The sequence below is a fragment of the Pteronotus mesoamericanus genome, unplaced genomic scaffold (assembly GCF_021234165.1).
Source record: "Pteronotus mesoamericanus isolate MK-2021 breed Mesoamerican mustached bat unplaced genomic scaffold, CSHL_Meso_final contig_73, whole genome shotgun sequence".
Lineage (NCBI taxonomy): Eukaryota > Metazoa > Chordata > Mammalia > Chiroptera > Mormoopidae > Pteronotus > Pteronotus mesoamericanus.
In genome coordinates, this window is record NW_026555245.1 from 22,852,150 (window position 1) to 22,878,856 (window position 26,707).

Consider the following 26,707-nt stretch of genomic DNA (forward strand, 5'->3'; position numbering starts at 1 on the left):
TAAAACTCTTAAGATTTCAAATTCAAAATTAATATTTGAAGGTTATCTCTGCACAATAATTTAAAAATATCCATTTTTTTCTTCTTTCAGTAAGTGAAAATGACATTTTTACCGATATGCGTTTTATCCTGATTGTTGCAAACATTCTCTGCTCTGACCACAGCTTCTCTTGTTAATAGCTTCCAGTGCACTAGTTCTAACTCTAAGAGACCTAAGAATGAGGAGGACGAGGAAATGTCAGCTGCAGTCAGTAGGACAGAGGGCCCTATTCCTGGCCCAGTCCCAGACAACCTCAAGAGCAGTGAAAAGACAGAAGAAGCAATAAAGCTGGGGAACACAGAATCACCTTCAGAGGAAGAGACTTCTGCTAGCAGGATGCGGCTGGATCAGAATTCATCAGATAATGTCAGAGTCTCAGGTGAGAAATTGTCTGTTTCACATATAACTAGTAGGTGTTGATGATCTGATGCCTTTGATCTATGATCAAGAGGACAGATATGTTACTTTTATACATAGCTTAACGAATAAGCTATCTAGACTTTTATGGGGTAATTCAGTCAGGAGGCCAAGGGGTTGTTATAAAGGTAAGGGGCACCACTGCTATGTAGAGTGGAATTGTGAGACAAACAGCCACTGGGGCTGTTTGGTTTAATAAAAAAGAAGATTCTAAAATAAAAAAAAATTTTTTGGTGCTACTCAATTTACAATATACAATACATTTTTGGAAAGCTTCTCTTGAGTTCCCATGCAACAGAAAAGCCAATTATAGATAATTCTTTACAGATTCTTTGCTTTTGGCTTAACTTTAAGAATAAGAAAATAGGTTTTTATAAAAGAACAACAAAAATTATTCAGTCTTGGGAAATGATATGTATGGTCCCCTGGCTGTTCCTCTCCACTAAAGCCATCATCTGTCTCAACTACTTTGCTTTCCCCCCTTTTTAATCGCATGTATCTCTGAGAGTGCTTTAAAACTTTGCCTTTTTAATGTATATTGGGGCGTTTGTCCTTATACTAATCAAGGTTATTGTTAATTCCTGTCTTCTTGTCATACCTCTCAACCAGCTAGTCCTTCAATCATGGGACTCTCCAGAATCCAGCCATGCCCCGCCCCCTTCCCCTACTTCCTCTTCCTTCAAGGCACCATTATCTCTTGTTCTGGCTTTTGCAGAAATTGCTTCCTTCTTGTTTTGCCAGTGTTCATTCTAGACACCTCTGCTAGTCAGTTCTCTATATGGCAGTCATAGTGATCTTTGAAAATGGTGCAACTTAGGTCTTCTCTGCACTTGTTCTTTTTGACTTTTTCCACTTAGAGTGGAAAAAGAAAAAGTCCTTATCATAGTCCTAATTAATCTGATCTTCAGCTCCTTCTCCACACACCTTACCTTTGGCTCTTGAAATAACCGAATTAATAGAGTTTAAATCATAGGCTTTTCTTCAATGAGTTCATACTTTAGTGGCGATCTAGACAAATAAAATTACAATCCAGTGTGGTAAATGCCGTGCTAGAGATGGCATAGAATGTTGTTGATTTATCAGGGAAAGACCTGAAACAGACAGAAGGCTGCAATGTTTTTTAGGGTATGTGGCAGGTGAAATGATGCTTTTATGTATGTGTGTGTAAGGGAGGGAAAAGGGTGAATAGAGATGACACTAGAAGTCCTTAGGATATTGTTGTCTTTTATATGCTGTCATTGTATGATACAGGATTAGTGTAGGATGTAATTTTTACTGGATATGTACAGCCTTACATATGCTCTTTACATACATCCTCTGAACTGGAATGTTTTATCAATAGCATCTCTTAGCATAATATATTGGAATATGATTCTTATTTTTCAGAAATATTTTCAGAAATAGATAACTATTGCTTTAGATAATTATTATTCTCTGTATTTTGACTTTTGTCTCTAGTAGAACCTGTTTTTAATCCCTTATTTTGTCAATAAGTTTATTCTTTTTTCCCTTTCTCTTTTTAAACTGAAATTTATTGGGGTGACATTGGCTAATAAGATTATATAGGTTTCAGGTGTACATTTCTATGATACATGGTCTGTATATTGCATTGAGTGGCTGCCACTCTAAGTCAAATCATCTTCTGTCACCGTATTTTTGGCTCTCTTTGCCCTTTACTTCCTCCCACCCTCATTTCTCTAGTAACTACCATACTGTTGTCTTTATGAATTTCAGTTTTCTATCCCACATATGAGTGAAAGCAAAGGGTTCTTAGCTTTTTCTGAATGACTTATTTTACTTAGTATAATATTCTCAGGGTCCATTCATGTTGTCACAAATGACAGTATTTCATCTTTTCTAATGGTGGAATAGTAGTCCATTGTATATGCGAGGTCTGTCCAGAAGGTATCCTACCATGTAATATGAAAAATAGAGACATTTCTTGAAGAAGATGCTAGAAACATTGTACATAGGACAATGATACCTCAGTCTCTCTCAAAGTAGGTCCCTTGGGGCCCCACACAGTTCTTCCATTTGCCATCAGCTACCCTGTTGTATTTTCCTGAATCTCTTCAACGATCTGAAATTTCTTCTCTTTCAAAAGTGATTTTAGTTTGGGAAAAGACAGAAGTGGCAGGGCACCAAATCTGGGCTATAGGGGGGCTGAGTCACCTGGGGGATTTGATATTTGGCCAAAAACTCTGCATAAGATGTGATTCATGAGTGGGTACACTGTCGTGATGAAGCTGCCAATTACCGGTTGCCTATAGCTGTGGTCTTCTGAATCATCTGAATACTTTCCGTGGAAGAATGTTCATGCTTAACATAAAATTGGACGCAGATTCATTGCTCTATTCACTTGGTCATTTTGAATGTGATGGCCACACAGTATACATGCTCACTCAACAGCTTGAATCGCCCCTACATACCAGTACAGTGAAGTCGTCATTTTTCATGTATGAGCATTCCAGTCGACTCTCCTTAGCTTCCAGGTTACGTTGATATCGCACAAACCATTCTTGATATATTAACAATGGCTGAGCATTTTCTAGACAGACCTCGTACGTACCACATGTTCTTGGTCCAACTCTCTACTAAAGAACACTTTAGTTGTCTAATAGTACATTCTTTTGCCAGACTCCAGGACCTCACCTTAACAACAACAAAGGCTGCATTGTGCTATGGTGACCTTTTCCACCCATGTCTGTGGACCTTTAGAGGGGAAGTTGAAAGACAGAAATTTAGTTGAGAATAATTTAACAATTATACTCATTAATAACACAATGCAAGATTTATTGTGTTTTTGTTTTGCTTCTCAGGAAACAGCTGTTTAACTACATCTGTAATGGAGGACATAAACACTAAGGATGACCAAGCCTGTGCCATAATTCCATCTTCAAATCCCAGTGAGACTGATGATTCCATATGTAGTGGCCCTGTGACCCCCGAGGGATCAGACCCACCCTTACTTCCGTGGCCAAAGTCACCTGAGTTGTGCTCCCGAGTGGCAGATAGTAACGGTGTGCTGATAGACAGACAAGAGAGTGATGTGGAGAGCGGTGGGAGTGGCCTTGAACCTGGGGAAGTCCCAGCGGTCCCCAGTGAAGAGAGAAATGGCTTCAAAGTCCCCAGTGTATGTGGCAATGTTTGTTTTTACTGTATTGTATGGTGAGAGGACTTTCTGAAAACTGTCCAATCCATCAAAATCTTGCTGTAGTTCAGAAATAACATTTCACAGTTTATGGGTATTATTCATATTTTCTTATGAATATAGGATGATTGGTAGGTAAGCCTTCTTTGAGCTCTGGCTCACAATGTGATAATTCAGAGAGCGTGGAACTTTTGGCCACATATTGGAGTTCAATTTTATTTTAAAATTTTTCTAAAATTAAAGTCTTTATTTTGGGATAAGTATAGATTCATATGCAGTTGTAAGAAATAGTACAGAAAGATCCTGTGCACCCATCTTCCCCCAATAGTTACTTCTTGGAAAATTATGGTAGGCTATCATAACGATATTGACATTGACACAGTCAAGGTACAGAGTGGTTCTATTACCTGCAGTGTTGACTAGACTGCAAATGGTGTTACCTTCAGGGCTTTGATCTTCTCCTACCAAGAATTAACACCTCTGAATCTCAGTCTTCCCATAGCCTGTATTTTCACATTAGAGCTCCCCTGGTCATGCTTTCCCCTGACACTTTCCTCATGGACTCTGATTCTAGGGCCAGACTGACCTTTCCAGCCCTGCCCACTGCCAGAAAGCAGCCCCGTGGCCAATATGAAATAGCCCTCTCTTCATCTCTTTCCATTCTTTTGTCCTACTTTATTTTTTTTTATTTACTGCATATTTGCTTTATATTACCTGATAAATATTTACTATTTACTTGTTCATTGTCCTCTTCCCCCTCTATAAGGCATATTCCTTGAAAACAGGGACCTGGTATAATTTTTCCTGCTTAACTATTTTAGAGAAATGTGGCATGTAGTAAGGGCTTAGTAAATATTTCTTGTTGTTGACTAAGTTATAATTTCCCACATTACTTTTTTAGCTGTTATAAACCACAGGTAAATTCCATCCTGTTTTACTTTTCTGTATTCCTAGTTTTGATTAGGATGTTCTCACATGTTTTTTTCAGCAAATGCTGTTTTGGTATTAGACACCAGCATAGTTTTCTTTACTTCTGGCCACTGCTTTTCCAGCTAACAGGAACATTTCTGAGACTCCTTTCTTTCCCAGTGAACCATTGATATAAAAGAACTAATACTCTCTCTCTCTGGTACTCTCCCCCTACCTCCTTTTTATTTATTATTATTTTTTTTTGGAGTGAGTGGGCTAAAAAACTAGTAAGTGGGTTCTGTCTGGAAGATGTCAGGTTGCACATGACTTTTTTTTTTCTCTCTACCATTGAAAGGAAAATGTAGTTTGGAGAACCCAGGACAAAAGACTTTCTATAAAATTTCAGTGATTTCAAGATGATAGTGGTGTACCATATTGGAAAAAAACCCTAAAACTTTGATTTCTTATTTAATCCTCAGAAAAGTGATGACTCATTTCTGAATGAAAGGAGGTATATGGGCACATTTGGACAGTATGGTTCTCTGTGCAGATAGAAAGAAAAATAACCTGATATTTCATGCAACCAGAATGAACATGACCAAGTGTCACAGTCCTATATTTTTATGAATATATAATCCCAAATTTAGATGATTTTTAAAGAACTTTTGAAAATTTGCTAACTGCTGAGTTTATTGCAGGCTTGATAAGCCTACCCTACACCATATACAGATAATATTTAAATATGAAGTGGAAGGATAATTAATTGATCTCTTGGTAGAATAACTAATAGGATGGATTTCTATGTCTTTTGATGTAAAGTTTTAAATTTCTTTTTTTAAAAAAGTATTTTATTTCTTTATCTTTAGAGAAGGAAACGGAGAAAGAGAGGGAGAGAAACATCAATGTGTGGTTGCATTTTGCATGCCCCCTGCTGGGGACCTGGACTGCAACCCAGGCATGTGCCCTGCACTGGGAATTGAACTGGCGACCTTTTGATTTGCTGGCTGGTGCTCAATCCACTGAGCCACACCAGCTAGGGCTAAATTTCTTTTAAAAAGGGCTAATTCCACTCTGGCCAGATGGCTCAGTTGGCTGGAGTGTGGTCTTATACACCAAAAAGTTGTGGGTTCAATTCTCAGTGAGGGCACATGCCTACATTGTAGGTTCAGTCTTGGCCTGGGCATGTAGAGGAGTCAAGTGATCAATACTTCTCTCTCACGTTGATGCTCCCTTTCTCTCTCACTCTCCTCCTTCCTCTCTCTCTAAAATAAATAAAAACATATCCTTGGGTGAGGATTAAAAAAAGTGGGGGGCTAATTCCCCAAAAGGTTAAAAAAAAGTACAAGAGTTTATCATAATGAAATTGTCATAAATCATTGTGAACAATAGTGTTTTCTTTAAAACAAGTTTTCAACTGAGAGTGATTCTCCCCCCCACCCTTTTTTTTGATCAGAGAATAGAGGGAGAAACCAAAACGGCTAAAAGTTGGCGCCATCCTCTTAGCAAGCCTCCAGCAAGATCCCCAATGACTCTGGTGAAGCAGCAGGCAACAAGTGATGAAGGTAGGCTTGTGACGGTTTTAAGCTTTTTTTCTGTATATGTGTACAGTATTCAGTATTTGTTCTGTCTCTTACAACAAACTTCTCTTAAAAAAAATTGCTTTGTAGAGAATTCATTTGACCATATTGCAAATATATACTATAAGGAGATCAGAGGTATTAAAGAATTTTCAGGGGAAAGAAATTTTGATTTTAAGGATAAATACTTGCTTCACATAATTTAGCCATGTTCTTAGCAAAAGTCTTCCCATTTTCTATAATGAGATACAATTGGTCATGTCTGACATTCTTCTTAAGATACTACAGAAGTTGAGAATCATTTCTTTCCAGTTGTTAATTCACAGAATTAACATGCTGTTAAGTTTCTTTGCATTGTCTTTATTTTTAACTTGAATCCTTTAAATTTATTATACCATCTTGAGTAAGGAGCTATGGGTAGTACTTCCATATCTTGTTATATCTGGTGTGTGGTAAGGCTCAGGAAGAGGTTGAGAGCTGAGCTTGCAAGAAATGAGGAAACTCCAGAGGGGCTTTAGGCAGAAATGACATCCAGATTGGAAGGGGAGTGCTAATGCTATGGATGTTTGGTGGAAATATGCCAGGACTAAAGTGGATGTAGGCAAGTCAGAGCTAGGACCTCATAGGTGCCTGAGACACACAAAGTGTCTACTCTTATAAACCTGTGCACTTAGTTAAGAATGTACTAGGGAAAAACAAAAACCACAACTGACCATAGGCACAGGCAGAGGACAAGAGGACTTGGTGCCTGGGTTCAGGCTTGTGTGAGGAAAGGTGATAGTATAAGAAGAGAAAGTAACCCTAACATTTCTTAACCTTAGGACCACTATCAAATTTATTTTTTATTCCAAGTCAGAAATTTAAAGTGGAAGGGGTATGGCATGTTAAAACCTCCAGGACATCTTGCAGAAGCAATTACAAAATCTTTTGAACCCACTGTAAAGAGGAATCTGCTTGACTAATGGAGAGTAGATTCTCTGACTAGAGTCCTGGTTCTGTCCCTTACAAGTTTCTTGACTTTGGACAAGTCTTTTCTCTGGCTTTAGGTTCCTTTTGTGTAGAATATGAAGACTGGTCATGAATTATCAAGTATCCTAACCTACAGGTTCATGAGTGGATTTTTGGCATTTCAAATATCCTGAAATAACATGTGGTAATATGTTGAACTCTTTACCATTGGACCAAATTTTTATTTGATACTCTTCAACTATGATTTTATGATTTCCAGAGTAGCTATACAAAAAGATTGAAAGATGCAAATACCCATTTGTAGTGTGTTCACCCAAGTGCAGAGTTGATTCCACCTCCAAGTTTGAAAATTGACAAGATTCAGATTAAAACCCTGGTTGTGGTTCTAATTTTCTCTAATCTGAATCATCTGGATAACTTTTTATAACTCATCAATTCAGCAAGTGCAGTACTGTAATGAGCTGTTAAGCATCTCTTTGAAATTAAAGACAGCTTAGACCCTGATGCTGATCTCTATAGTGTCTGCATGCCTTGAGGGTTTGATTAGGAGTATATTTCAGGCAGCGTCATAGCAATTTCTTTTTTGGACAGCCTGTCTATATTAATATTATAATTCATTTAGCAATGAATTAAATATTTAAATACAGAGCTGGAAGAGATGGAATTTGCTGCTTTAATTAGAGATGATTCATGGTGTTTGATCATTATTTAACCTAGGTTTTCAGTTATTTTAAAGAATAAAATATATATTTAAGCGTAATTTTGTAAGGAAAATCTCAGGAACTCCAGCCTGACACAAACTAATTACTTTCCCAAATGGTTTTCTCTGTTTCACACTTTTTTTTTTTAATGCTTATATTTGTGGTATAATTGAATACTAACCTGTCCTGGGCATATTTTCCCAAGACTGGAGTTACCCACCGATTTTACTTTGTTGGAAGCTTTTGTTTTCTTCTGGGATTGCCTGATATTTCCTGTGATATTTTCTGAAATTTACCCTGTGTCATTAGTCACTGTAAGTACTACTTCTGGTGCACAAGCTGGCTCTTGGGCACTTTGCAGTAACCCCTCAAACAAAAGAAAATTATTTAGAATTGGCTATTTCACCTTACCTTTGTTAGATAGATGTTTTGGGGAGAATTATGTCCTCCTGTCCCTGGTGTTCTATAATTCTTTCCTTTTTAAGAGTATGGTATAGATTTGTCAGTCTTTATTTTACTTCATTTATTTCAAGGATTTATTAAGTGGATATATTGATCAAATGTAATAATGATGCCTTTCATTGATTGAAACTTTACAAATGTTATTTTAAGTATTAAGTTAAATAAAAATTTTATTTTAAATATTAAAAGCACCCATTTATTTGTTTTCCCAGATAGTAATTCACACATGACTCTCTGTTTGTGGTAGGGAACCTAAGACCTGCCGTTTAGTCCCTCCTTGGTTGTTAATGGCTACATGGCCTTGGAGAACTAAGTCATGGAATATCTCAGGCTCATCATATGTTTACTCACCTGTATGGTGAAATGGTTGGATTATTAGTGACCCTGAAGTTTCTTTCAAACTCTAAAGGTTTTTGATTCTATGAAAATATTATAGGAGATGATACTATGTAGCCCCCTACTCCATACTAGCCTTTCATTGAAAAGCAAAGTAGTGAATTATAGGAACATCCCTCATCAACAGTGTTTTCCTTCCATAAAACTTCTTTTCTCTGCCAATTTTGAAAAACAAATGCTGTTTTATGACTGTTGCATGTCATGCTCCAAATGTTATTAATTTTTATATAACTTCTTTGTTCTATCAACTCTTATTAGCTTGAGGTAATATTATTCTTTTAGAATAAGCACAGTTACATTTTGTTTGTTTAAGCAATAAAACAACAACTTCAGCAGATTACTAAGTAGGTTGGCTTGGAATGTTTGTTGATAGGTCACAGCCAGTGTTTTCCTGCATTATGTGGACATAAAACATTAGATGTTGTTGGCATTCAGATATAATGAATATTTTATCTATCACTCAGCTGTGTTATAATAGTCAGGCATTCTCAGTTTAGTTTGATTTCTCTGTCCATAAATTCCACTGGGAACCCCAATGGCATTAACTTTTACTGTAACATAGGGAATAAAAATCAAAAACACCTTTCTTTTATTATGCTCCTCACTTCATAGGGCTTGATTGAATTAGAGGAAAACTGTTTTTTAACTTGGGTTATATGGTTGCTTTCTGTACTTTTCAGAATCAATCTTGAAACTTTTCTAAACATGTGTGACATAAAGTCTTAGGTGTCTGAATGTGCTGAAAGCATTGGGATTTTAAAATGATATTTAAGACTTTGATTCTTTTGAATTCATGTGTGCATTGTTGCTCTTTAAGTCTTGAAGGAAACAATTGAGGAAGAGTTTTTGATACTACAATTGTGGTTCATTCTGATTTTGAGAAAAATAAATTACTGTATTAGGTTGAGATGTATGAAATTGGTAACGTTTGCTTTTTTATCTGCAAAAACTGTAATTTCATACAAGTTAACTTAAATGTATTACTTACACTTCCTCCAACTTGTACACAGTTCCCTGTCCCTGGAGACAGATGTATTAACCCTATAGGCCATTGAATTGTCCCTTTTTTTGTACCACATCTTCTCCATCTTTTTAAAATTAATTAATTCATTTTTTCAGATACATTTCTCTCTGTCTTCCCCCCACCAATCTCCCTTGTGACCTCCCTCCCTCCCTCAACTCCTCCCCTTTGGTTTTGTCCATGAGTCCTTGCTATATGTTCCTTGACTTTCCCCTTCCCTTCCTTTCCCCCCGCCCCCCCCTCCCTCCTTCCCTCTTGTCTCTGTTGGTTTCTTTTCCTTTCAATGTTGCTGGTCTTATTTTCCTTGCATCTTTGTATTGTTGGTTAGGTTCCACTTATAGGTGAGATCATGTGGTATTTGTCTTTCGCCCCCTGGCTTATTTCGCTTAGCATAATGCTCTCTAGTTCCATCCATGCTGTTGCGAAGTTTAGTAGTTCTTTTTTTCTTTCTGCTGCATAGTATTCCATTGTGTATATGTACCATAACTTTTTGATCCAATCATCTACTGATGGACATTTAGGTTGCTTCCAACACTTGGCTATTGTAAATTGTGCTGCTATGAACATTGAGGTGCGTAGGTTCTTTTGAATTGGTGTTTTGGGATTCTTAAGGTATAGTCCCAGCAGGGGAATCACCAGATCAAAAGGCAGTTCCATTTTCAGCTTTTTGAGGAAATTCCACACTGCTTTCCACAATGGCTGCACCAGTCTGCATTCCCACCAACAGTGGACTAGGGTTCCCTTTTCTCGACAGCCTCACCAGCACCTGTTGTTTGTTGATCTGTTTATGATGGCCATTCTGACCTGTGTGAGGTGGTATCTTATTGTGGTTTTGATCTGCATTTCTCTGATGGCTAGCGATGCCAAGCATCCTTTCAAATGTCTCTGGGCCCTCTGTATTTCTTCCTTGGAAAAGCATCTGCCAAGGTCCTTTGCCTATTTTTTGATTGGATCGTTTGTCTCCTTGAAGTGGAGTCGAGTGACTTCTTTATATATCTTGGAGATCAAACCTTTATCTGATGTATCATTAGCAAATATATTTTCCTGATGTATCATTAGCAAATATAGAGTTGGCTCCCTTTTCATTTTGCTGATGTTTTCTTTAGACGTGCAGAAGCTTCTTATTTTGATGAGATCCCACTTGTTTATTCTTTCCTTTATGTCCCTTGCTTTAGGAGACATATCAGTGAAAAAATTGCTGCATGAGATATCTGAGAGTTTCCTGCCAATGTTCTCCTCTAGGACTTTGATGGTGTTGCGACTTATATTTAAGTCTTTTATCGATTTTGAGTTTATTTTTGTGAATGGTGTCAGCTGATGATCCAATTTCAATTTTTTGCATGTAGCCGTCCAGCTCTCCCAACACCACTTGTTGAAGAGGCTATTATTGCTCCATTTTATGCTTCTGCCCCCTTTGTCAAATATTAGATGCCCATTTAGATCTCGGCTTATTTCTGGACTTTCTATTCTGTTCCACTGGTCTATGGGTCTGTTCTTGTGCCAGTACCAGATTGTTTTGAGTATAGTGGCTTTGTAGTATAGTTTGATGTCTGTTACTGTGATCCCTCTTTGTTTTTCCTTCTCAAAATTGCTGCAGCTATTCAAGGTCATTTATGGTTCCATATAAATTTTTGAAATGTCTGTTCTATTTCTGTGAAATATGTCATTGGTATCTTAATAGGGATTGCGTTGAATCTATAAATTGCTTTGGGTAGTATGGACATTTTGATGCTATTAATTCTTCCAATCCATGAGCACGGTATATGCTTCTATTTATTTGTGTCTTTCTTAATTTCTTTCTTCAATGTTGTATAGTTTTCTGCGTACAGGTATTTTACGTCTTTGGTTAAATTTATTCCTAGGTACTTTATTTTTATTGTTCCTATATCGAATAGTATTTTTATTCTGATTTCTTCTTCTTCTATTGCATTGCTGGTATACAAAAATGCCTTTGATTTCTGAATATTGACTTTGTATCCTGCTGTTTTGCCAAATTCACTTATTAGGTTGAGGAGTTTTTTGGTAGAGTCTACAGGGTTCTCTATGTACACTATCATGTCATCTGCAAACAATGACAGCTTAACTTCCTCCTTTCCTATTTGGATGCCTTTTATTTCTTTTTCTTGTCTGACTGCTGTGGCTAAGACTTCCAATACAGTGTTGAAAAGAAGCGGTGAAAGCGGACATCCTTGTCGTGTTCCCGATCTTAGTGGGAAAGCTTTCAGTTTTTGCCCGTTGAGTATGATATTAGCTGTAGGTTTTTCATATATGGCCTTTATTACGTTGAGGAATGCCCCATTTATTCCCTTTTTGCTGAGTGTTTTGATCATAAATGGGTGCTGTATCTTATCGAATGCTTTTTCTGTGTCTATTGAGATGATCATGTGGTTTTTGTCTTTTCTTTTATTTATGTGATGTATTACGTTTATTGACTTGGGTATATTGAACCATCCCTGCATGCCTGGGATGAATCCCACTTGATCGTGGTGGATAATCTTTTTAATGTATTGCTGGATGCGGTTTGCCGATATTTTGTTGAGGATTTTAGCATCTATGTTCATCAGCAAAAGTGGCCTGTAGTTTTCTTTCTTTGTAGGGTCTTTATCTGGTTTTGGGATTAGGGTGATGCTGGCCTCATAAAAAGAGTCTGGGAGTCTTCCCTCCTCTTGGATTTTTTGGAATAGTCTGAGAAGGACAGGGGTTAGCACTTCCTTAAATGTTTTGTAAAATTCTCCTGGGAAACCATCTGGCCCTGGGCTTTTGTGTGCCAGGAGTTTCTTGATTACTGCTTCAATTTCCCCAGCTGTTACTGGTCTGTTCAAGCTTTCTGTTTCTTCCTCCTTTAGTGTTGGAAGATTATACTTTTCTAGAAATTTGTCTGTTTCATCAAGGTTTTCAAATTTCTTGGCATATAATTGTTCATAGTAGTTTCTGACAATTCTTTGTATTTCTGTGGTATCAGTTGTTATTTCTCCTCGTTCTTTTCTGATATTATTTATTTGGTTTCTCTCCCTTTTTTTCTTGATGAGTCTGCTTAAAGGCTTGTCGATTTTATTTATCTTTTCAAAGAACCAGCTCCTGGATTGGTTGATCCTTTGAATTGTTCTTTTCATCTCTATGTCATTCAGTTCTGCTCTTATCTTGATTATTTCCTTCCTTCTACTTGCTTTGGGATTAATTTGTTGTTGTTTCTCCAGTTCTTGAAGTTGTAGTGTTAGGTCTTTTATTTGAAATGTTTCTATCTTTTTTAGGTAAGCCTGTATTGCTATGAACTTCCCTCTCAGGACCGCCTTTGCTGTGTCCCATAGGTTTTGGACTGTTGTCTGTTCATTTTCATTTGTTTCCAGAAATTTTTTGATTTCTTCTCTTACCTCATTATTGACCCATTCATTGTTTAATAGTCTACTGTTTAGTCTCCAAGAGTTTGCAAGTTTTTGAAGCTTGTCTTTGAGGTTGATTTCCACTTTTAAGCCCTTGTGGTCTGAGAAAAAGTTTGATATTTTGTCAGTTTTCCTGAATTTGCTGAGGCTTGCTTTGTGTCCTATCATGTGGTCTATCTTTTAAAAACTGCCATAAGCATTTGAAAAGAATGTGTATTTTTCTTCTTTGGGATGTAAGGTTCTATATATGTCAGTTAAGTCTCTTTGATTCAGTGTGTCATTCAGCACCACAATATTTTTATTAATGTTTTAGTTGGAAGATCTGTCCATTTTTGACAGTGGGGTGTTGAAATCCCCTACTATCAGTGTGTTGCTGTCTATATCTTTTTTTAAGTCATCCAACAATTTCCTTATATACTTGGGGGCTCCTATATTGGGAGCATATAAGTATACAATGTTTATGTCTTCTTGATAGATTCTTCCTTTAAGTAGTATAATGGGCCCCTCTGGGTTTCTTTTTATGGCCTTTGTTTTGAAGTCTACTTTGTCTGATATAAGTATGGCAACCCCTGCTTTTTTCCCTTGCCCATTTTCTTGGAGTATTTTTTTCCATCCGTTTACTTTCAATCTGTGTAGGTCTTTTGCTCTGAGGTGGGTCTCTTGTAGGCAGCATATGTGTGGGTCATGTTTTCTTATCCATTCAGCTACCCTGTCTCTTTTGATTGGGGCATTTAGTCCATTTACATTGAGAGTTATTACTGATAGAAACTTATTCATTTTTTCTATTTGTACCTGTGTTTTTCTCTTTCTCACTCTTTTCCTTCATCTTCTTAAACCAGTCCCTTTAGCATATCTTGGAGTGCTGGTTTGGTGAGATGTATTCTTTTAGCCTTCTCTTGTCTGGGAAACTCCTTATTTCCCCTTCTATTTTAATTGAGAGCCTTGCTGGGTAGAGCAGCCTTGGCTGTAGGCCCTTGCTTTCCATGACTTGGAATATTTGTTGCCATTCCCTTCTGGCTTATAGTGTTTTTGTTGAGAAGTCAGCTTCTAGGTGTATCGGGCCCCCTTGTATGTTACTTTCTCCTCCCTGCTACCTTGAGGATTCTCTCTTTGTCTTTGATAGTTGCCATTTTAATGATGATGTGTCTTGGAGTGGATCTCCTTGGGTCCCTCTTGAGTGGGGTCCTCTGTGCCTCCTGGATCCATGAGACCCTTTCTCTCCTCAAATTGGGGAAATTTTCCATCATTACTTTTTCGAGGAGGATCTCTATCCCTTGCTCCTCTTCTTCTCCTTCTGGTATCCCTATTATGCGGATATTATTGCGTTTCAGGTTTTCCTGCATTTCCCTAAATGCCTCTTCATTCTTTTTGAGTCTTTTTTCCATTTCTTGTTTTTTCTACCTTATCCTCCATCTCACTGATTCGATCCTTGGCTTCATCCAGCCTGCTTTGGATTCCTTCTACTGTGTTGTTCAATTCAGAAATGATATTCTTCATATCCTCTTGTGTCTTTTCTTGATAGTTTTTATGTCCTTTTCCAGGTTGATATAGTTTGCTGTAAGATCCTGATAGTTTCTCTGCAGTTTCTCATAGTTCTCTTTGAGCTGGCTGAGCTCATGGAGCTTCCTTAGAACCATTGTTTTGAATTCAATATCTGCTAGTTCCCTTGCCTCTATTTCATTTAGCTCTCTCTGTGGGGATTCCCCTTTTCCACTCATTTGGAGGGAACTTGTTTTTCTTCCCATTTTTGTGAGAGTCTGGTCAGTAATTTATTTATTTATTTTTGCTTCTGCTTCAATTGATCCGACTAGATATCTTGACTTTGTGGATTAAACTTCTATGGTAGTAGGCACGTCTTCTAATTAATTAATTTATCTATCTATCTATCTATTTATTCTTTAGTTTTCTTTCTGGTCCTGCCTCTGATGATGTTAGTTCTTGACCCTATATGACCTTGGGTCGTTTGAGCTTTCCAGGAGTCTACTGTCTGTGTCTGACTCCTGCTTTGGGTAGCTCTGTGACCCCTTCGGCCAGGGATCCACTATTTCTGTGGATCGCTTTGCACTCTCCCGCTGGCTTCTTGAGCGCGCTCGCTGGCCCGACAGGGTCCCCGGCCCAAGAGGATCCCCAGCCCAGGGGGCTTATTCACGACCTCGCACACTCGTCTGATCCCCCCAGGCCGGCGGGCACCCCGGCACTGGTCAGTTTAGGGTCTTCTATTATGTGCTTTGCCCACTTTTGGCTCTTTGGGTGCGTTGCCTTTCCTCGCCAAATGGAGACTACGGAAATGGGAGGAAGTCAGCTCCAGGTCTCTCGGGTTAATCCTGTCTGCAGTCTCTCCTCCAGGGACTCTGGGCAGCTCTGTGATCCCTTCCGCCTGGGATCCACTCTTTCTGCGGACCGCTCTGCACTCGTGGGCCTGTGTGAGTTGGTTTTCGCCTGCCCTCGCTGATCTGCGCACTTCCTCGCAGGCCCTGTCAGCCCCAACCTGTTCAAGCCCTTGCCAGCCCGCGCGGGTCCACTCACACGCTTGCCAACCCTCGCCAGCCACTCGGCGTGAGTGTGTGCGTCTGCACTGGGTGGTTTTGGGCCGTCTGTTGTGTTCTTTTCTGCTTTTGGCTCTTTGGGGGTGTGGCCTGTTCCCACACAATGGAGACTAAGGAAAGGAGAAGGAGTTGGGACTCCCCGGTTCCTCCTCCCATTCTTTTCCCAACGCCTCCATCTCTAGTCTCTCCTCAAGGCTCTCTATGCACCTGTGTGACTCCTTTGGCCAGGGATCCTCTATTTCTTCCAGCTTGTCTGCACTTAGCCTCCCAGTTCACACCAGTACAAAAGGCAGGTTAATTGATTCCCTTCTGCCTGAGAGAGATGGTAGCTGCACAGTGGGAGGCGAATTATCACTGGGGCTCCGCCGGCCACCGTCTCAGTTTTCTTCACAAAGTTTTCCTCTCCAATCTTTTCCCAGACACCAGCCCACTGTGCTGCCTCCTCTACCCAGAGATCAAGGAGGGTGGCTGCCACTGCGAATTTTTGCGTTGACCCTTTAAATGTCTGTTTGCATCCCCAGCAGCCTGTCTCTGGCAGAGAGCGCCCCTAATCTTTTCGGGGTTGTGTTTTGTCTGTGCGTTTTCCTGGTTTCAGCTGCTGTAGTCTAGGGGTCCCTGTTTATGGTTTAGACCCTGTTCTTCTCAGGGGGATCCAACTGGCCGTTTCAGTGTCCCTCTGGTGCTGGTGCCCGTGGGCGCCCAGCCCACCCTCTCGAGCCTCCACTGCACTTCTCACCCGTTGGAATGTGTGAGAGTCGAATCCACGGTCTGTCCGCGCCTTCAAGGCTCCTCTCCTTTTATCGTTCCATTGTTTTCCAGGTGATTTCTCCACTATTTAGTCACAATTCCAGTTTGGTCTTGGGAGGAGGTCAGTGTGACTCCCATTCACTCCTCCGCCATCTTAGCTAAATTATCTTATTCCCACCTTTTATTTGTGAAACTAACTCTGAAGATGAAGAATAAATGTGCAAAGTTTGCAAAGTTTATGTAGATTTTAAAATTTATTTTTATGATTTCTTTTGGTCTTTATTTTCTTTTGTGTTTTGTTCTTGACTATTGAAAGCAGCCCTGGACTGGCAGTGTTCTACAGGCTGTCATTTGGGGATCATTGTCAGGATTTTAGGAAGGTAGTTTTCACTGCTTATGGGCGGGATTAAGTGTCATTTGTAGGCTCCCAGATTGTGAGTGGTTAGGAAGTGGCTCTTTTTATCATCATTTTAATTATATAAAGTGTTGTTTTATTCTTTTTCTCGTTTGGGTCTTAGGTTCCCAATTTTAGGGAAAATGATGATATGACTTTTTTTAATATATGTCAAATAGACTTCTGATTTCTACACAGATGTTCTATTATTTTATTGTTCATGTTTGGTTTTGTTTTGTTTTGGGGAAACATTTTCAAGATCAAAAAGTGCAGGAATTTTTGTTGTGCTAATAAAAGAGAGTTGAAACTTAAAAAGGTTTGCTATACTCTGTGAATGTTTGAATATTACTCAAATTTTTCCATAGTTGTTAAGGCCTCTACTTTAGCAAACATACTTTATAATGCCTTTATGTGAGTTAGGCAAGGATCTGAGGGCAAGATTCTTCATGAGCGAGAACAGTGCCCCAAGGAGGGAGTGAGTGTGGCATATTTGAAGAACAGCAAGAGGTATGTATAGCTGACAGGACCACCATATGGCTTGGGTGTAGAATGACAGAATGGACACTTCTTGCTTGTGCTCTTTTTCCTGTACATTCTCTCTATAGACTAGTCCATTCACTTGTTTTTCCAGTAGTCAGCATCATGACTACCCTGCATGAAGTTTTTTTTTCTCTGTAGCAGCTGTTTTGTGTGATCTATTAGATGATACCCTTTTAGTTATTGGGCTAATATGTCTAAGGGTTCCACTGTCCTTTCCTTAAATGACCACACCTGACTTTAAGCTAATGGGAGATTTTTTGTTTGTTTGTTTTACCAGTAAATTGCAACATGCCTATGATTTTTTGTTTATAGATCTTGTTTAACCATTTTTTGACTTTGTATTATAGATGCAATTAATAAAATAGTGTAAGAAGCTGGGGTTTCTCCCATGGAAAATTTTGAACTTCTAGAAGGCAAGAGACTATTTATTTTAGTTTTAATTTCCAGGATCTGTTGTATTACTTAACACAGTGAATTTCATCTGAGGTCTCTACAGAAGGTATTCAGCCAGGTAATATGAAAAACAGAGACATTTCTTGAAGAAGATACAAGGTACAAGAAACACTGTACATAGGACAATTACACCACAGTCCCCTTCAAAGTAGTCACCCTGGGACGTCACATGGTTCTCCCAATTACCATCAGCTGCCCTGTCATATTTTCCTCAGTCTCATTGATGGTCTGAAATCTCTTCACTTTCAAAGGTGATTTTAGTTTTGGGAAAAGCCAGAAGTTGCAGGGCTCCAAATATGGGCTGAAGGGGAGCTGAGGCACCTGGGTGATTTCATGTTTAGCCAAAAAACTGCACTGAGTCATGATGCATGAGTGGGTGCGTTGTCATGGTGAAGCTATCGGTCACGGATTGCCCATAGGGGCGGCCTTCTGAACCATCCGAATAGTTTCCGAGGAGGAATGTTTAGGGTTAATGCTAAATTTGGTGCAGATTTGTTGCTATACTCACTCAGTCACTTTGAGTGCACCAGCCACACAGTACACATGCTCACTCAGCGATGTCTACCGTTCCCACTAACTAAAACCATGAAGTCTTCATTGTTTACACATGTGCATTCCAGCCCACTCTTCTTGGCTACCAGGTTACATCGCTGTTCTGCAAACTGTTGTAATTATATTAACAGTGGATGGACTTTTTCTGAACACATCTCATATGCTCATTCTTTCTTCACTCATCTTTGATTTGATGATTATTAGAATGAGTTCCTTTTGATGCCATGTTGTCATAAAGTTTTCCAAAGATATGCCAGCTTTCTTTTAGAAGTTTTCTTTTTTCCACCCCAACCAAGATATGAAAATCTAATATGCTGTTTTTTCCCTATTGTATATATTATTAACAGTTGTTATTTACAGTTTTTTTAAAGATAGGTGGTATTACCATTTTTACTGTTGAGGGAACTGAAGCTCAGGGACATTAATTCACTTGTTCAAGGTAACAAGGCTAGCAGTTGGTTGATAACAGGCTTTAAAATGTTATATTCAGGTTTGTACTCTTTCTACTTTATCACACTAGCAACCCCCAAATTAGCCCCAGTACCAGTAAAAGAAGCTGAACTGAGCACATATAAATGTTTGATAAGAACCAGCCATCTCTATTGACATTGTAGATCATTTGCAGTATTCCTTGTTGTTGTCCATGTGTATTGTAAGAATATATATGTATATGAAATATGAATTAACAGTCTTTTAAAAATTTAATCAACATCAGTGATGTCCAAATTCTCAGTGAAATCCTCCTCCCCAGAGGTACCATAAGTATCAGGATACTCTTGTAATGGGAAATTTGGAGGCATGTGCTTTGGAATGTTTGTTGTGCAAAGCAGTGTATTGAGTGATTTATAAAATATCCTTTTGAAAAGTTGACTTCTGGTAATTGGGAGTTTTTGCATAGCAAAGAATAAAACTGACTATTTAATTTCTTAGACCTGAAACAGTGGAATTCTGTTAACCATTAATACATTAGCATTTTAGGGTATTGTAATGCAGATTTTAAGTTTTCTTTAATGTTACCTCTTTCCAGTAAAATCATACCTAAAAAATCCTAAATTTTTTCTTCTGTACTTAATATTTTTTCTCTTTTGTTCTTTTGAACATACCTTTACAAACTTTTGAAATTCAAGGTTTTACAAAATCATTGAAATACAGTTTGCATACAGATTATGAAGTAATTTTTATAGGAACAATAAAGTTCCCAAATTTGAATTTCCTTTTTTTTTTTTTTTTTTGGTTTGTTTGATTTTTTGAGTAACCTATTCTTGCCCACCCCACCTCCATTTGCCTACAGGACATTTGAAAACATATAGGTAATGCCTCCCAGGGCTGAGATTTTGCTCAAGTACTTGAAAGATAACAGATGCTGCTCTGCTCTTTATAGCAGAGAATAGTGCTATACCAGCCAAAACACATCACTGGAACTTAACCTCAGCAGCAAAATCATTGTGGTGATTGGTAAAGGGAAATTGTACGATAGTAGAGTTGATGGCTTTCACCATCTGCCAGGTTCCATCAGCAAATCCTGGCAGTGGCCCTTCCACAGTGGCCCAAATGTTTTCCTATTGAGAAATCCACTTACATTGAGTAAGTAAAATTTGTTCAGAGACTGTAGTGATGAGTGAGTAAATCTGACATATGTCTGCTTTTAAACTAAGGTTTCCCCCAGTTCATAGGACCTATCTAATATCATTATGACTGCATTTTTAACTTTAAAGATTATATATTTTTATAACTATAACAACTTGTAACACCTCTGTCCTTTATTCAGACTTTTAAATATATATCTTTATATAATTGACATATTTCTCTTTATACAGTTTTGTGTCCTGATTTTTCCTCTAAGGTAATTCATTTTCACTTAATATTATATGTTATATAATGTATATATGGTATATTTCATTAGTAATATTCTTCATAAGCACCCTGTCTAATCGATGGACATTCCATAATTTATATATTTTTAAATGGGCACTTTTGGGAGGATACTTTTGTAGAAAACATTGATTTTTTTTTGTAATTATAAATAATATACAGTATAATTTTTTTGAAACAGAACATGGTGATATTTCAGTGCATAACTTCTTTACAACCAAAAAATAAAACAGCACAGTAAAAATAACAAAAATGTGATATTTCATTTGCAATGCATGAGAAATGGTTAACATTTTAGTCATAAGTGAGCTCTTAAGAAACCAGCTACAAGACATTAATAATTGAAGGGAACTGGAAAAAAAGAAAATGAAATAATACAAATTAAATAATACAAATAGCAATTAAGAATAAAGGTTCCCCCACCCCCCAAAAATAAATGTTTTCATGTTTATATGTAGGAGCTAACTGGGTTTCTGTCTAGATTTCTTCTTCCTGTTCCAATTTGTCTTGTCATGTAGAGTTTTTTGTTAACAGTATATATTTTAAGTAATTTTCTGGATAATATTTGCAAAGATTATGCTGGCAACTCAGAAGGAAATGTGGAGGGGGTGCAAAAAATAATTTCCCTCTCACCTAAGTTGTTCTTGCAGGGCTAATTAATTAACATGAGACAGGTTAACAGAAAAATAAGCAAATTTGATATGTATGTACATGTGGGGGTGTTCTAAGAATACGAGATCTAATGACAGATCAGCAGTGGAAGGACTTTTATGCCATTTTGAACTAAGGAGAGAGGATTGTGGTTTGGAACTTTAGAGGACAGACAGGCAATTCATATGGAGATGGAAAGGAAAATATTTGGTAAATAATTGTTTGCTGGGCTGTCTTTAACAATGGAGCTTTGGTTAAAAGGGCTTTGCTCTGCAGTTATCTTTGATGATATCATCTTTTCTGGAGTAGGTCCTCTTAAATTTCCATTATGCAGTTAGGGGGAAGGCCCAAGGTTTTTCCTGAGTCTTTTGTTTCTTAAAAATAACTAGCTAGCCTTGGCTGGGTGCTCAGTTGGCTGGAGTTTGGTTGGAGTTTGGTTGGAGCTTGGTTGGAGTCTCATCTGGTACACTAAAAAGTTGTGGGTTTGATCCCGTTCAGGCCATATATGTAGGTTGTGGTTCAGTCCTCAGCTGCTGTGTATGGAAGGCAACTGATCAGTGTTTCTCACGTTGATGTTTCTCTCTCTCTCTTTTCAGCTTCTCTTCTTCTCCTCTGTCTATAATTAATTAACATATCCTCGGATGAGCATTTTTTTTAATAAGCTTGAAATGATGCCTATTCCAAAACGCATGTTTTGAGGTGGCAACCTCTGTTTCCATCATCTAATGAAGCCCTAGGTCTTGCAGACTAATAAGTAGTACCTTTATGGCTGGTATCACATAAAACCTGTTGGTAAACTCTGTAATTTAGGTAATCTTATACTCATTTTGCAGATGAAGAAACTGAGGCTTAGAATTATAACCAAACTTTAAAACAAACTGCATAAATAAAATACTATTTTAAGTTATTCTAATAGAGTTGTATCAGAGCTCTATTTTTGTAGCCATGTGTTTACCTCAGAAGATTTGAATAGTCATTGGTCTAGAACACAAAGTCAGGGCCTCTGTTATATTTCTTACCTAATTTATTATATTAACAGTACAATGTTTGCCATAAATTTAACCTTATGATCACTCAAACTAATATTTTAGTTTCACTTCTTAATTATATAAGGATTTTAAACCTATATATACTTATATGAAAAGTCTTATGAATTGCTTCAAATAGAAAATAAAATAAATACTTAATCATTAAAATTAAAAGTATATATCTGTAATAATCCCTCAGATCACTTCTAGCTGGGGCGCCCACTATACCTTGGGAATTTTTATTAATTTGAGGGAAAAAGTTGCCCTCCAGATAATGGGGCATACCTCAAACTACTCTAAGTAGAAATCTTAAGAAGATTCTGTGAACATCTTTAGATTCTGGAGTGAATTGTAGTCTCACTTTCTTTTTAGAACCAGAAAGTTTTTAGGATTTCTTGAGCTCTCATCTTTCTATAGTCTTTCTTTCCTTCCTCCTCAAATGCTGTGTAGGATTAAGTATCACATGCAACCTTTCTGACTGCTGTCGAGTCATTGGGTTAGCATTAAATGTGTAACTGACTCTCAGACTTTATAGTTACATATCAAAAAGACACATTTCTAGTTATACCTTTGGGTACTACAAGTAAGAATACTTCTGATAGCAAATGTGTGGGTTATTTTTGCAGAGTCAACCAATTCTTCAACTTTCCAGACACCTATAATGTAATTCACTTCAGATACTAACAGTTGGGCATTAGCACAGCTCCCACAGGTTAAGGACTCAGCTTCACAGTTGCAAGTCCTTACTCCTGAACAATGACCTATAAAGTCTGGAGGTGAGGGGGTGTCCTACTACTGCTTTTTGAGGTTTGGTAATTTGTTAGAATGGCTCACAGAACTCAGGAAAACATTTTCCCAGGTGGTGCAGGCCAACGTCACCCTCCACCTGTGTTTTGCCTAGGACACCCTTCCTGAGCTGTAAAGCAGTGTGAGATAGCTGTTACTTGTGCTGGGCTTGGAGATTCCCAGGGGAAACCAAGCTGTGACTCTAATATGGCTGCCAACTAGGGCTCTCTGAAGCCCGCTGTTGCTTGTTTGATAGGATTTAGGAGCCAAGACCAGCCATTCTTACGGAAAAACTGTGTGGATGGGCTTGTAAGTTGCATGGGGCAAAACCTCTGGGCATCTCCAAGTTGGGCCACTCAGATATAGCACCAGCCTACCGGCTTTTTGCGGGGAAGGTTTAGCAAAGGGACTATGACCTCCGCTTGACTTGATGTCAGACACTTCAGTTTCTCCCTGTATACCACTGGTACTTTTCGGCCTCCTACCCTGGTGCTGGAGCTCAGAGGGAATGAGTCTGATTAAGTCCATGTGTGGGTTCTTTAAGAGGAACTGTTTGGTACTTCAGCAGTTTCTTCCACCAACTCAATCCCTGCTGGTTTTTGCAGCCAGAAGTTGTAGGGACTTGTCTTCTGGCACTGAAATCCTGGTTTGGGGGGCCTGGTATTGGTCTAGGACTCCTTGCTCCTGAGATATCCATCCCTAATTTTTATCTATATGGGTGTTGGACCAGCCTCTGTTGTTTCTGTGCCCCTCCTACCAGTCTGGATGGATGTGGTTTCTTGAATTCTATAGTTGCCAGACTTCCGTTCAACTTGTTTTCCTAGTTGTCAGACTTACATTAAGCTCTATTTCTGATATTCCTGAGCAATGGTTGTTCTATATTTTAGTTGTAATTTTGATGTGGTTGTGTAAAGAGGTGAGCCATGTCTGCCTATGCTGCCATCTTGCCCAGAAGTATTTATTCACGTTCACGAAAATTCCTGCCAGTCACCCAAGTCTGAATGACCATAGTTTGGTAATTATTCTTTCAAGTAAAAATGGTGTTATGTGAAAAAGGAGCTCAATCAACTTGTGATTCAACTAATTGCATTTCTGCTTTCTCCAACTATTGAACTTCAGTGTGTAGCAGAAGTACTTGCCCTATACGTCTCGTTTTATTGCAAATTTAATAAAACTGATACTTTTTTTTCTTTGGGCTTCTTCAAGGCATTGTTAAGTGAAAATGTCCCCCCTCCCCTACTCACCACACACACTAGGAGGTAATAAAGAATATAATGAATGTGTTCGCAACACTGCCTTGATCCAAGTTAAGGAATAGTTTTACCCTTCATTGCTTTTGTATCATCATTTCACATGTCGACAGGGTGACATAGGCAAATAACATCTCTATGTTATTATGACAACGTTTTTGACCATACAGACCCTGTGAAATTACGTGTGTCTCCTGGAGTAAACAGTCCTTGCTTTGAGAATTGCTGTTAATACTATTAGCTCTTCCTTTGTTCTTGTTGAGAATACAGTTGGGAAAGATGGAAATTCTATGCTGGTAACTTTTTCAGATTTCCCAAACTTTCATTCAGTAATCCAAGGAGTCTTTCCCTTGTCCTACTTACTCTTTCCATTTTACAGCAAACTGTGGCATTCAAGATGAGGCTCATAGCTGTGTACAGTCTTCTGATTGTTGGTATGAAAAGAGAGATAATTATAGTAATAAAAACATTGGTATTCATTGAATGCCTACAGTGTCTATGTCTTTGTATGTTTAATAATATCTGCCCCGCCATCCTTTTCTTTTTATGAAGATGTTGTGAGAACTAATGTGATATTTAAAAAATCTACAAATCTATGAAACAGTATGGTCTACTTTCATTGTACAACATATTACAAAATGCGTCATGTCGTGAGGTAATTAAATACCAATGAGATTATAGTGGAAGTTTTAGGAATTCATCAGACAACTGTAGATGAAAAAAAGGGACAAAGAGAGGAAATTCCTAGGCATAGTGATGCCAAATGATCAAACACTTAAAAGCTAAAATAAACAACATTTTCCCTCCTCTGTATATTAGAATATAGAGTGTATTTTTTTTAAGTAAATTGATGAAGGTACACTAAGAAAGAAACTATCAATGGAGTGGAGGAAGGTATTAAGAGGCTGAAAGGGAGAGTTTTCATTTAGAATAATGTGATGGTGAGAGTATTTAGATATCCTGAAGAGACTTTCTCCCCCAAGACATTCTTGGTTCTCTACAGGATTGAGACTTGCAGTTATTTGTATATTACACACATTTGGGAAAGGCAATAGCCAGGATTAGTCTGTGCTTGAACAAAGCCATGGTTCAAGGGTAGGCAAGAGTTCTTTGAGACAGAGGAGGGATACATAATTTGGTGAGGAAATTTCAGGAAATGCCAATATTTTTGACTTTTAAAGCTAAATTAAAATCTGAATAGTCATCATAGACTTATGATTAAATGCAGTCTATCTTCTTTCCCCTCATAAAATATTGCAACATTGAATAGACAGACAGATCAAATGAAAATAGGATGAGGGTATGGATTTTACATAATAATATATACATTTATATATCACTTTAGAATTTATGAAGAACTTTGTGAGAATCTGTCTTACCCAAAGCCACAAACCTTCAGAATTAAAGGTTTTGAATTTTAAAAAGTTGACATTTAGTACTGTTTTATATCAGGTGCACAGCCCAGTGGCCAGACAACCACACAATCTATGAAGTGATCCCCTTGGCAATTTCACTACCCACCTGGGACTACACATAACATAGTCACCACAGATACTATTGAATATAGTCCGTATCCTGTACCCTACATCCCCATGACTATTCTGTACCCACCCAGCTGTACCTTCTAATCTCCTTACTTCACTCAACCTCCCGTCTTCCTTGCCCCTGAAACTCTCAGTCTGTTCTCTGCATCTGTGTTTGTTTGTTTGTTTGTTTGTTTGCTTATTTTGTTCTTCAGATTCTACATATAGGTGAAAGCATGTGGTTTTTGTCTTTTCTCTGTTTGACGTACTTCACTTATCATAATACCCTCTATGGCCACCCATATTGTCACAAATTATAAGGTTTCATTCCTTTTTATGGCTGCTCGTCTTTTGACGGGCACTTGGGTTGCTTCTATAGCTTGACTATTGTAAATAATGCTATAGTGAAGATGTATGGGTACATATATTCTTTTGATTTAGTGTTTTGGGTTTCTTTGGATATATACCCAGAAGTGGAATCATTGGGTCTTAAGGCTGTTCTATTTTTAACTTTTTTGAGAAACCTCCATCCTGTTTACCATAGTGGCTGCATCAACCTACATTCCCACCAACAGTACACAACACTGTTGCCAACATTCTTGCCAACATTTGTTTGTTGATTTTCTGATGATAGCCATTCTGATAGGTGTGAGGTGATAATTTGTATTTCTCAAATGATTAATGATGCTAAGCGTGCGCCCGTGCATGTGTGTTGTGTATGCGTGCCATCTGTATGTCCTCTTTGAAGAAGTGTCTGTTCAGGTCCTCTTTCCACTTTTTAATTGCCCCCGCTTTTTTTTTTGGTGTTATGTTGTGAGTTCTTTATAAATTTGGAACCCCTTATTGGCTATGTTATTGACAATATCTTCTTCCATTCAGCAGGTTTTCTTTTTGTTTTGTTGATTGTTTTCTTTGCTGTGCAAAAACTTTGCAGTTTGATATAGTCCCATTTGTTTATTTTTTTTTGTTTTTCTTGATTGATGAGATTGCCAGAAAAATTATTAGTAAGAAAAATGTTCAGTGCATACTCAGGCTTGGAAAGCATCCAAACATAAGACAAATGCTTTTGGGCCAGAGTATGACCCCATCTTTGGATGACAACTAGAAACCAGGGTTCTATAACCAGGTCTGTGTTGGGAGAGTTTGAAGACAGCCTCAATTTGCATAGACTGTCCTAGGTCGTGTCTTGCCTTAGCCCTTGCTTACATCTCCTGTTCTTTGTCCATTCTCAGGAATTACCCCTTTCTACTACTTCTTTTTCTTTATTCTAGGCTTTTAGGAATTAAATAGTATTTCCTTCCTTCCTAAAAATATTTTGATGACTCCTCACATTAACTTATGAC

General features: G+C 38.1%; 1 protein-coding gene across 5 annotated transcripts in view; it reads left to right on the forward strand.

The window, feature by feature from the left end:
* The window catches only part of KDM4C (lysine demethylase 4C), a 408,417-nt gene that overhangs the window by 215,296 nt on the left and 166,414 nt on the right, over window positions 1-26,707 (forward strand). For all 5 annotated transcript variants that reach the window (XM_054583127.1, XM_054583129.1, XM_054583130.1 and 2 more), the window contains 3 exons: window positions 180-418; window positions 3,276-3,589; window positions 5,970-6,078. In XM_054583127.1, coding sequence (XP_054439102.1) covers window positions 180-418; window positions 3,276-3,589; window positions 5,970-6,078 — 662 coding nt within the window. The remainder of the gene's footprint in view (window positions 1-179; window positions 419-3,275; window positions 3,590-5,969; window positions 6,079-26,707) is intronic.